General features: G+C 38.1%; 1 protein-coding gene and 1 long non-coding RNA gene across 2 annotated transcripts; both read right to left on the bottom strand.

Moving 5' to 3' along the window:
• Nucleotides 1–261: 261 nt before the first annotated feature.
• On the bottom strand, nt 262–2,586 carry LOC145140574 (uncharacterized). The gene is made up of 3 exons (XR_013722205.1): nt 2,152–2,586; nt 1,171–1,228; nt 262–421 (listed from the first exon to the last, which is right to left on the bottom strand). It is a non-coding gene; the product is annotated as an uncharacterized LOC145140574 (long non-coding RNA).
• Nucleotides 2,587–5,218: 2,632 nt separating this feature from the next.
• Nucleotides 5,219–7,893, bottom strand: LOC145136541 (PHD finger protein ALFIN-LIKE 1-like). Its single transcript, XM_079070665.1, has 5 exons — nt 7,522–7,893; nt 7,367–7,399; nt 6,498–6,720; nt 5,776–5,896; nt 5,219–5,704 (listed from the first exon to the last, which is right to left on the bottom strand). The coding sequence occupies exons 1-5, from the start codon at nt 7,619–7,621 to the stop codon at nt 5,453–5,455; spliced, it is 729 nt and encodes a 242-aa protein (XP_078926791.1). The 5' UTR covers nt 7,622–7,893; the 3' UTR covers nt 5,219–5,452.
• Between the last annotated feature and the right edge of the window lie 4,746 nt (nt 7,894–12,639).

The raw sequence follows: 12,639 nt of genomic DNA, 5'->3' as shown, positions 1-12,639 counted from the left end.
TCGGGTATGGAATTTGTCGTATTTGGTGACGAATTCACCAAAAATTTGTATTTGTAGCCTTTGTTATGAATTTGCCATGTAGTGTAAGGATTATGAATTCCACTACATCGTGTTATGAATATTATTTATACTAAAATAATACAAAATTGAATTACCGAATTGTTACGATACTAACCTTATTTAGGGTTTATGTTCTATAATTTCCAATAAGAGTGGTGCTTTGTATTATAACTTGTCAATCGTACTGTAACACCCATAAAATTCAAGCCAAATTTAAACTTTTTAATACATTTTAAAACCATTAAGTTATTACAGTTTGTTTTCAAAATGGTTCAGACATCAGAGTATCCCCAGAATCAATCATGAAAATATGAGGAGGTGCACAATCACGCCTTCGCCTTCCCGAAATCATCAGAAGTGCCTGAAACAAAATCAACAACTAAGCCCGAAGCTTAGTGAGTTTCCCCAAAATACCAACTCCATACAAACATAACCATATCATATAACCAATACAGAACAACATGCATAATGAGTCATCAGCCTGACTGGACCGCCTCACAGGCCTTCAGTCTATCTGGACTGCTCTTCGAGCCTTCGGCACGTCTGGACCGCCACGCAGGGCCTACAGCCTATCCGGACCGCTCGACGGGTATGTTGGCCTACAGCACAAAGCAGGACCGCCTCAACCCAACCCCCAATCAAACAAACATGTGCACATAAATATCATACGCTAGCTCATTTCATATAACAGTCAAACCGATCTAACAGATCACCAATCATAGCAACATCCCAATAACCGGGATACATACCTAACTGGTCACTAACATAGCATCATCCTATAACCAGGACAATCATGTGCACATAGACATCATATAACACTAGCATGTATATATATATATATATATATATATATATATATATATATATATATATATAACAGTCAAACCGATCTAACAGATCACAAAGCATAGCAACAATCCTATAACCAGGATATCGACATCATCCTATATACCAGGATACCGACCCAACCGGGTCACTAAAGCATAGCATATCACCATCCTAACTACCAGGATATAAATCAGTAAGCATAACATGCAATAATCCGAATACAATCCATAAAGGGTCGGCCTTGGTGCCTTAGACCCTGTTGATATAGTGAGGAGAACTCACCTGGCACTGCTGAAGTCCCGCCGATAAAACTCCAGCTGCTGGTTGACAGATTCTCCAACTGTCAACATCAAACAACACCCAATTAATAATTGGGTTCCAAGCCCAAAGTCCAACTCACACACTAAAGGCTCAATAGTCAAGTAATGGGCCAAAGCCCAACATATGGAAAATTGGGCCCACACCCTCATATGGGCCTTACCCTAAGCCCATCAACATATTCTAGTCCATATGATTATTCTTGGATGGCCCATTAATAATCCGATTACCAAAGCCCAAAGGAAAGGCTCAACACAAAGCCCAAGTGAAATTAGGGTTTCACATAAAATGACAATTAGGGTTAAGTGTTTCTCACTTAATCCATTAAGTCCCTCACTTTACTAAATAAGTCATATGGTGTGATTGGGCTTAATGCACGATTCCATTCCAATGGCCCAAATGTGGGTCCCGATAAGTCCAAGCCCATAATCCCAAAATTAGGGTTTTTCACATGAAATGATGATTAGGGTTAAGTGTTCCTACTTAACCCATTAAGGGCTTAATCCATTAAGTCCATTACTACTTTGGGTTAATTTACCAATGATTATTATTTAATATTTCAAGTTATTAAATAATTCCCGTGTGTGTCCCGATAAATTCCCAAAATTAGGGTTTCAAGCATCCCAACGAATCAACACCACAAGGCAAAGCACACTGCCACTCGACACGGCGGTCGGTGGCGGCAGGAGGCGGCAGCCACCACCTCACGGTGGTGGTTATGGATTTTCTATTATTATTCCGGGCACCTTTTACAATTTACAACTTAATCCAAATAAAACACACACATACTAATAATACACACACAGCCACCCTTATGGTGGTCGGTGGTGGTTCATGGTGGCAGCCACCACCTCACAGTGGTGGTGGTGGCCCTCTTGTGAAATCCTATCATGTATCACCCACACACAAACACTCTTCTGTTTGTAAACGAGCCCAACCACCCACCTGGTGGCATACAGCAGCGATGGTGACACAATAAGGCGGCAGCAGCGGTAACAGCTTCTTCTTCGGCGGCTGCCATGGTGGTTCTTCCTGGCTTTTTACTCGACCCAAAAACCCACGCCCATGAACATTTGCATCGTAAACCACCAACTCAGCCGCCATCTTGATAGAACAGTCATCAATGGCAGCAACAATGTCGCTACGACTGGCGGCGGTTCGGCGCAGCGGAGGCAATCACCTGCTGGAATGGAGTCGTCGACAGGGGTCGTTGGAACAGCACCGACGACATCACAAGCGGCTACGGGCGGCATTGGTTGGCTTTGTTGGTCGGAAACACAAGAGCAACGGGTGGTGGTGCGGCGCCGGAGTTGGAGAAGGAGGAAGAAGAGGGTAATGGCGGCTGGGGGAACAAGGGTGGAGAGGGTGGTGACGGCTGCATCATATCCGATCTAGGGTTAGGGTTTGAGAGGGTAGCGAGTTTTATACCCCGACTCCCTTATAACATTTTCCCATAACGATAGAACCAGCCCCTCCATCTTGTTTTTCCTTCAAATTTGATCCAGTTGTTACAAAATGGCCCTTCCTATACAAATCCCTTTTCAAGTTAGGTCCAGAACTTACCATTTAGTCCCCGCTTCCATAAATCTTTACAAATTAAATCCCAAAATTATACTTTAGCCCCTGGAGATTCAAATCTTGTCATTTGGCTTCCCGAAAACGACTCCCAGATAATTATTATCAGATTTTGGACTATAATAAAATATAATAATAAAAAAAATCGCTTCTCGGGGTTTCGGGTTTATTATTAAATTATTATATTTAAATGGGATGTTACACGTACATTGGACGCATTAGGGAATATCACAGTTCACCTAAAATTCTAATACAAGTTGAGTTGACATGGTTGACTTTTGTTGACTTTGTTTGACCCAGAATTGACAATTGTCACATTAGCCTAGGAGGATTCGCTCTGATTTATGATATATGATTTTGATACATTGACAGATTTGATGATGTTTTGAAATACATGACATGTGATTGATGTTATTGATGGTTTTTACTACCGATTTAAAACGAAATTTTTGGTTTATATTTTTGGGATGTTTCACTATGGTTTTATTAATGATTTTTTGGACCGTATTTTTGGGATGTTTCATATTTTGGTGATGTACTGAATGCATGTTTGGCAATTACCAAAACTAACACCACAATTTCATTAACTTGCAAACTGATATATTCAATACAACTTGCAAACTGATACTATCTGATACAACTTAAAGCCAAACGTATCTGATTACTTATCCTACACTTTGTACACTAGAATTGACACAAACAAAAAACGAATAATAGCTAGACACAACTTCAATTTCAAATTTTGTTGTTCAAGCTTCATCCTAATGTTCATACAAGCACATTTATGCTCATCCACCACCCAACCAATGAACTTGCAATCACGAGCCTCCAAAATTGCATTTTCAAACATTTAACAATGGTAAAAAATTATAGAAAATGGGATAAAGTAGGAGATTAGGTTAGATTTATCAAGAAATCAAAATCAATCGGGTTAGAACAAGCATATTAATGTTTTCCACGGTTGTTCTTACTCCACGAGGTATGAATCACAACTTCAGCTCCACAATTGCATGATTTGCATCTAGTGGCCATTTTTGTTGGAGAAGGCTAATCGAAGAAGAAAATGCGGAAGAAATAATGGGGACAAAGAACATTAACGAAGGTGAGTGAAAGAATGGGAGGGGTAACGGCTCTAATAGGGCACATGGCTTGAAATGACGAAAAATGTCCCTACGTGCTAGGCACATGGGGCTCCTAAACAAAGAAAACTAACGGCTGACGACGATAGGGACTGATCGGAGAAGAAATAAATAAATGAGGGACGGTTCGAGTTAATTTTCAAAAATATGGACTGAACATGCAAATTGGTACTTGGACCAGGGACAATTCGTGTAATTTACTCTATTTTTTACATATAACCCATTATAATTTCATTGACATTTATCTATTGTTTGTATATGAAAAAATGTTAAATTAACAATTTTATTTATTGTTATTTAACAATTATTATGTTTAGTTATTTTATATAAACGTCTTTAAGCATCATATCACATTCATATTGTTAACTTACTCTTGGTAATTCATTGTTAGTTTGTTACCTATTTGATAGATGGGTCATATTTTTACCCAAGGGATTTCTTTCTCTTGCTGTGATACATCAGCTTACTCAACATCGGTTCCTTCATTGCACTTATAGCGAGATTTCTTTATTAGGTTGTTTCTTTGTCTTTCTTTCAAACGTGGCTTTAGGTTCTTCTACATACATGATGAGCATCCATCCGAATTTTAAACATTGGATTTACATTTTCATCCTCCTCCATACATTTGCACAGTAAGCACACATGAAACGTAATATGTATACCTCAAATAGTGGAAGATATTTTTTATATCCTACTCATTCCAGAATCCAGATCTATCAACAAATCAAGGAAATGAATACCAACCTTCCTACCTTTTACAAACCAAATTATCCCCTTTCCATAAAGTCACGACACGTTTAAGCAAATACTTCATTCCCAATATGAAACTCTTACTGGAGTTATCTTTCTATCTACATTACTTTTCTATCTGCCCTATAGTGCATTCAATCTTTCTTTAATCACTTTTACTTTATCGCTTGTTGCCTTGACATATTTAGACTATCCTAGTTTGTTTGTTCCCTCTTCATTTTGTTGCCAAAACTTTTATCCAATCCATAGAGACGTGATTTGTTTTGTTTGGGTCTCACATAACTCGTCTAGCTTTCTTTAACTGGTTATATAGCAAAGATTACAATGTGACATTTGTTTTAAACGTTTAACCATTCTATGGAATAGTTGGTCTTAAAAACTTTTTTTTTTAAAAATGATTGGTTTTATAGTAGTTGAAAAAGGTAGTAAACTAAAATATAGTGGCTTTTATGTATATTCCCGTGTTTAATAACATAGTTTCTAAATTAATATTTAAGAAGATTATGTTATAAGTTTACAATCAAATAAAAGACAGTGACTAAAGGATAGATTTGTAAATTTTAGCGACTATAGTATAAAATAACAAACAGGTATCACTAATAACCTGATAAACTTACAATCCTTGGAAAGAAGCCATAAATCCTAAAAACAAGTCATCAAAGTCTCTTTAATAACCATCAAACGACCTATATAAAATGTTATAGGAAGGATAAAAGACAAGAAAGAGAAAAAGAGAGAAGCCTACTAGCCAATAGATACGCGACATGTGGATAGATTGGTGTTTAGGGGCGACCCTTTTTAGTGCTGCAAGAAGGGCATTTATACTGCTTAATGCTTTCAGCTTTTGCAGGGGTAATTTTGACACATTTGCCATGATACCACCTTTCACATATGTCACACCCGATCCAAAACTCATCCCCACTGTAGTTTCCCCCGCAGCTTCCACACAGAGTTTCACCGTGTTCGTCTTCATCTTCTGCGTAGCTTTCATCATATGCCCTCGGTGTGCTTTTCACTTGTCCGTCATTCGACCTCTGTAAGAATATTATTGTGAGTCAAACAGACAAATGCGTGTGAGAGGGGTAAAAACGACATTTATTACAACCTTTGTGCTGGATCTGGATTTGTTCCCGTTGTCAACATTCGGCTTGTCTTTCACATGTTTACGCTCCGTTACGACTTCAAACACAGTGGGCAGGTCATTTATCAAGCTGAACAGACGCTTCCTGTGCAACACATGATGAGAAGGGTATTCACGTCTTTTTACAAACACAAGTTCAAGACCGAGGACATGTCCGTCATGATTCCATCTCTTTGGATGGTAGAAAAAAAAATTGTAGTTTTTGTCCCATTGACATCAGTCCTAGTGTCAAAGCCCAGAATAAACACAAACACAGTACAACTTGTTATGTCCTTTTATGTTTTGTTGTGTCACTCTCCATCACTGTCCCACCTTTTTAGGTGGGACAGGCTTTTTATAGTTTTTATCTCATTGACATCTGTCACAGTCCAAACCAACACAGTACAATGTGGAGTCACTGTCCATTACTATCCCACCTTTTTAGGTGGGACAGAAATTTAAATTTACAGTTTTTGTCCCATTGACATTTGTCGCAGCAGTCCAGACAACAAACACAAACACAGTACAACCTGTTATAATATGTCAAGTCACTGTCCATTAATATCCCACCTTTTTAGGTGGGACAGAAATTTGCAGTTTTTGTCTCATTGAGATCTGTCTGGTCTGGATCAAGTCATCAAACACAGTACAACCTGTTGTGTTGTGTTATTTAGTGTAAGATATGGTGTGAATGAAATAAGAGTTACCTTTCATTCCTATTCAAACGAGCACCAAAGTAGAAAGCTACAGCCAACAACCAAGAATCAGTATGAACAGCCACCAATGAAAGCCAATCTCTTCTTTGCATTCCATCTCTTGCAAAATTAATCCCTAAAGCTGGTTCTGGAAGTTCTGGAGGGACTTCTTCTGCTGGCAATGTTACTTCCCATGTTTCATTTGGATGTCCATATAGACACAGATTCTCCTTCTCTACATGCTCATAATTTATCAGATTCACCTTGTTTAGTTAACAATAACTTGGGAAGACTAAAATCAGTTTAAACAATAATTAAACATAGTTTTCCAACTCCAAGAAAATAGTATGTGTTTTGATTTTATTATCACAGTCTTTAAGTTTCTCTTTAAATGTACACAAATTGAAATTTATGGTTGGTTTGCTGGACTTAAAGTTTCTCTCCAACTGCACACAAATTCAATGCAAAAAACAGTCGTAGGTGGACAGTCAATATTTATGTCTAAAAAGCTTTTCACACATACCAAAATAAGTCAAAGATGGACCCTTTTCTTGAAATCAGTCGGCAGAACACATCAAAAGAAAAAAGTCACGCCTCCTATTCAGATGATTAGACGTTTCGCACTTCGAATTCCAAATTAAGCACAAACAATTTTCAGTGAGCTTTTTTTGTTACAAAAAGATATAAGCTAAATTGGTAGACGATTTCTCAGAAAATTTAAGAGTTTTTATCAGTTCGGAACTTAAAATTAGGCAAACGAATCAAACCCTAACTTTTATGGTGTTAAAAAGCAACAAAAAACCCAAAATTCTCAAAGACACTCGAATCGATCAAAACAATTAATTGCAAAAATGTAAGTGTTTTGGAATATAGAGATAAACCTGGATCGCAGGTTGCGTAAAATTCATCGACGTCTGCAACAAAACAAGAACAAAACATTAACAAAATACAAAAACAAAGTGAAAAGTTATAAAAAAATATGCAAACAATAATATATAATTAAAAAAATCAACGCCGCTGAAGAACAACTGTATACCGTAAGTGAGAGCTCGGACGATGCCGGAGCGACGAGCGCTGTAATCCTTGAAGATCTCCTCAACGGTGCGGGGGCTTGAAGAAATTGCAGCCATTTCCATAAATAGTAAATAAAAAAGCTTTTCAGATCTAAGAAACTGGAGACGGATCGAGTGAGGAGAACGAATCAGAGACGAATCAACGGTTGATGTTGTTTCGCCATGGATGAATTTGGAGGTTCAGTAGGAAGGGATCACACAGTTTGTCAGATGCATTTGCCCGACGAGAAGAGAGAGAGAAAGATATGGGAGGCTGAAAGGGGGAAGAACTGGCTATCCTCCGAAGGAATTTTGACCTTTTTTACGGATTCGATGAAACTACAGCCGTCCGATTTTGATTTTCTCTCTTTTCCGTACTTTAAGTAATGAAATCTAGGAGAGAGATATCTCTCTTGCGTTTTGGTTTTATAGATTGTTACATTCTACCCCCTCCGAGTTTCTAATAATGACTTCACTGCCCTTGTAATCTTGTTTCCATTTCCATCCAACCCCTATATGATGTTACTAACTTAGTATCATTGAATTACATAGATGGTGTAAAGTCCCAAATTTACTTGATGTATCAATCAGATCCAATTGGTGCGGAATCTCAATCAATTGGATGATGCAATATCAAAATAAGAAGAAGGAGAAGAAGAATAAGATGAATCTTAAATGATTTGATGATTAGAATGAAGTTCCTTACAAGATTCACACACATTTAGCACCACACACTCTCTCTCTCTCTCTTCTAGCCGTACAGACTCTCACCTGCACTCCTCACCCTTACATCTATTTATATGGAACATGGGCCGTGAACCGTACACACCCACTTGGGTCGTGAACACACAACTGCAAACACATATTACATGACCGAAAACCCAATTGCCTAGAAAAGCAAAGTATAAACCATATTTTTTACCCAACAATCTCCCATTGGGTTATAGCTTTCTTTTCTAATTGACCCAACAAACTTCCCCTAAAATTGTAGCCGGCTCTTCTTGTCAATCTTCATTTGGAGCTTGGCTTCAGCTTTTGTCTTCGATTTCTTCACAACTTCAAGATGAACTTGATGAATCTTCAATAAATGACTTCATCTTGAGCAGTTGGGCTTTTCTTCAGAATTTGACATTGAACGCACATTGGGTGAGGAGGCTTGATGTAGAGATTCTTGAAAGATAGCACTTTCAGCTTGAGAATCTTCAGAGAGAATTACAGAGAGACCTAATCTTCTGGATCACTTCAGCGGGTACAAGATAGCAGCAAATTGATTGAGGAGGCTTCAATGCAATCTGTCACATAATCTTCAAGTCAGCTTCACCTTGCTTCTGGGGTTGAAAGATTGAATGTTGAAATAATAGTCTTCATTTCTTGTTCCTTCGAATTAGAATTCTTCGATAAGCACGGATGAAGTCTTGGCTCAGAAAATCTCGATACAGTCTCCATGAGTCTCATCTACAACTGATTTCACTTTTCAAAACAAAACAAAACTAAAAGAAAACTTAACACACAATATTTTTGTATTTTTCATATTTTCTGAAAAAAAATAAAACAGAAACAAAAAATTTTTGAAATTTTTTTTAAAATTTTTCTAAACAAGAAATAAAACAGAAATAACACTGTTTTTGGATTTTTAATTTTTTTGATTTTTTGTTTGATTTTTGAATTTTTTAATTCTCCCCCTAAATTTGTGCATAGAGGAAAACTATGAACAAATTTAATAAAAACAAAAATATTTGGGATCAAAGTTGTCAAGCAATTCAATATCGTTTATATGCACACACCTGCATGTTTAGATCTGATCAATCACCGGTATTGTGGTCCACTTAAACACAAAGGATGTTGAAAAATTGGACAGGTTATAAGTGACAAGACAGTGTGATCTATATTCTTAAATGGACATTTAGTTGACGACGACCAAGGATATTGTTGTCCACTTAAATTAAGCAGCAAGATCTACAGACAACCTATTAAATGGTTCAATTTTAGATGCACTAGAACGTGTTTCCCACTTCCCTACATACCCCGGTAATCAAGAACTTCCAAAGAACTCCTTACTTTTAGGTGAGTATTCAATCATTAAGAAAGAAGTAAGATATAGAAGTGCATATGTTGTATCCCAGGTCGGATGTCTTCCAATCACATAGAGGGAACAATATATGACTAACATAGATAGAGAGATAGAAAAGTAGAAGGGTGCATATGATGTGTCCCAGGTCGGATCTTTCAATCACGCAGAGAGGACAACATATGACTAACAGATAGAAAGAATTGCATAGAAAGGAGGTGCATAGAAATAGAGTTGCATATGTTGCATTCCAGGTCGGATCTTCCGATCACGTAGAGGAGGCAACATATGACTGACAGATAGAAAGAAAGAAAATGAATTCCTACAGACCTACTTTATCAGAACCCCCCAGTCGCCCTATCAGCACCAGAATTAAGGACATAAGTCTGTACATCGTGGAAATGTTGAGCCACAGTTCTAGATAATTAACTTTTAGTGTATCTCGCAGGTTACCATGTTTATCTCACTGCTCAATCTACCCGAGCGTCGTATGATCAGTCCAGACGGAACTATCTAAGTTCATATTGTCTAGTCCTTTCATTGTCAATCTAAGTCTATTCCTTTTGAATCCTTCGTGCCTACCAGCACATTGAACACAGAGTCTAGGCAATTTGGCTTCAGTGCATTACACGAATTTCATATTACTCTTTAGCACTAGACTTCATATCACTTCCCAATAATACCTACTAACGAAAAACTATAAGAAAATAAAAGATTGTCTTCAAAACAAATCAGTTCAAGATAAACTCAGGAGTATCGAGAAGAAAACTTAAACCATAAGTCATCGATTGAATTTGCATCCAGAAGGTCTGAGAACAGCACGCATAATCTCAGAACATATCCAAAAATTCTTCACATCGTTAAGCACAAAACCCCATGTGTGATCCTTTCCTTTATTTCTTTCCCACAAAAGGACACATACTCTCAAACAAAGTTCTGAATGTTGTACAGTTGAGAGATGCCCCATATCATGTGCTTGGAACAGCCACTATCAACAAACCGAAGTCTGATGATATGCCTCCATAGCTGCTCCAACACAGAGCGGGATCAGTTGGTCTTTGGAACTCAGTCCATTTTGAAACTGGGTTGACCTTTGTCATCTGTGCAAGGAACTCTCTCGTATGACATATTCTGCTTATCACAAACAGAAGATGAAGAAACGTTAGAAGCATTAGGAGATTTAGGAGATTGAACCTTTGGTACCCATTTGTAGTTGGGTTTAACTCATTTCTTGTTCGATCTGATGGGTGCCTTATCGCTTGCTTTTGAACTTGAAGCCGATCGTCGAGATGACTTTGACCTAACCGGTCTTGGTTTCACTGGAGCATCTCTTGGATTGGACTTCTTGGTTGGCATTCCCTTCTTAACCTTGGGATTTGGATTCTTGGCCTTTTGCGCGTTCCATTCGCCATTGTCTGAACGTGACCTTGAGGGGTTTCTTTTGGAAAATCTCCCTCTTGGAACATTTTTCCAGCCTTGTGCATAGTAAGGAATGTATGCGCGATTTGGACAATTTTTGGCAATGTGTCCAGGTGTTCCACAGTTAAAACATGTCTTTTTCTTCACTGGGAAGTTGTTTCTTCCTGCCCCTGGTGGCGTGTCCTTGCCTTGTCTCTGATTGTTCCCATAAGCACACTTACAACAGGCACTCTGTTTAGCTTGATTTGGTGGCCTGTATTTCCCAACAGCAGGTTGATCAGAAGTGACTGAATTAAAAGAAACAGATTCAGAGTTCAAAGAGTTATTTGTTTGACAGTCAATAGCATCAACGGAATTAGAAATAGACATGTTCTCCTTGTCCTCATTTTCCGCTACTTTACCTGCACAGGAAGTAGAATCATTAGAATCTTTCGTCTCAACACCCTCAGTTGGCCCCTGATTGTTCAGTCTTAACTGAAGTTGGTGCAGGTTCAAGGAGTGGGCCAAACTGAGCAGGTGTCTCTTCCTCGTTGGTCTCAAGGGGTGGGTTATAGTTGTCATTGAAAGGAGGTGGCACACTATGATACCCGAGACCCTTATTTTGATTATCCTTAAAAGTTAATTGTTTTTCAATCATTGATGCAACTACCTCACTTGACACATCAAATTTCTTAAAGGTAAAATCTGCATCTTTATATTTAGCTTTCAATGCATCAAGTTCGGCAGTCATAGTGGCAAGCTGTTCCTTAACATATTTATAATTTACGCATTTGTTACTATATTCTTCTTGAAGTTTTCGTAAGTCCTTGGTTTTGGTCTCTAATTGGGCTTTTAGGGGTTTTTGACCTTTCCTTAGGGTATAGCATTCATATTTCAGGTCTTCATTTTCCCTTTTTAGCAAATCAATTTGTTCGCGAAGAAATTTAATCGAAGCTTCACAAGATGGAGTACATGAAACTTCATTGATCGGGTTGCTTGAAGAACTTATTATTTACCAAAAATGCCCTTTGACTAAAAACTCAAAAGTCAACCTTAAAAGTAAAATTTTAAAAGTCAAACTTAAAAGTCAAACCGAAAAGCTAAATTTGAAATTTTGAAAGTTAAACAAGAAAGTCAAAGTTTAAAGTCAAAGGTCAAACTTGGAAATCAAAGTCAAATATTAAGGTCAAAAGTCAAAAATAAAAGTCAAAACTTTTGGTTGAAAATGAAATTCGAAAATTTGAAAAATTGATTTTTGAGCAAAAAGTGTTAAAATTACGAAATTAGGTCGAAATAGAGAAGCCTTTTGAATTAAATCCGGAAGGAGTGTAACGTGTTCCTTGCTAGATCAAGTGGTAAGACGCGTTGGTTGATGAAGCAGGGGACCCGAGTTCGAATCTTGGCCACCCCAAAAAGTTTTTGAATACTGGTCGTGTATGCGAAAAGACTGAACACGCTGCTGACTGCAAAAGGCGAGGACCGAGACTGATGGGCCGAGAATGAAGTTGACCGCACACGAGGCTGCTGAGTCGTGAACCCTTCTCGGTCGTATACGAACAGCGGACCGCAAACCCACCGAGGACCGTGAAAGCTTCTTCGGTTCACGGCCGTGAAAGCTGCTTCGGAGGACTATGAA

The sequence above is a fragment of the Lactuca virosa genome, chromosome 9 (genome assembly GCF_052849685.1).
Source record: "Lactuca virosa cultivar CGN04683 chromosome 9, Lactuca_virosa_CGN04683_v6, whole genome shotgun sequence".
In the NCBI taxonomy this organism is placed as follows: Eukaryota; Viridiplantae; Streptophyta; class Magnoliopsida; order Asterales; family Asteraceae; genus Lactuca; species Lactuca virosa.
The sequence above is the reverse complement of the archived record's forward strand: the minus strand, read 5'-3'. Positions and strand labels throughout refer to the sequence as shown.

What these genes read in the sequence shown, in the direction of transcription:
- LOC145136541 (XM_079070665.1), bottom strand. Translation starts at nt 7,621, where the DNA reads ATGGAAATGGCTGCAATTTCTTCAAGCCCCCGCACCGTTGAGGAGATC. An exon ending in TTACGCAACCTGCGATCCAG is followed by an intron (nt 6,721 to 7,366) that starts GTTTATCTCTAT and finishes ATGAGCATGTAG; the next exon opens with AGAAGGAGAATCTGTGTCTA. An exon ending in CGTTTGAATAGGAATGAAAG is followed by an intron (nt 5,897 to 6,497) that starts GTAACTCTTATT and finishes TGTGTTGCACAG; the next exon opens with GAAGCGTCTGTTCAGCTTGA.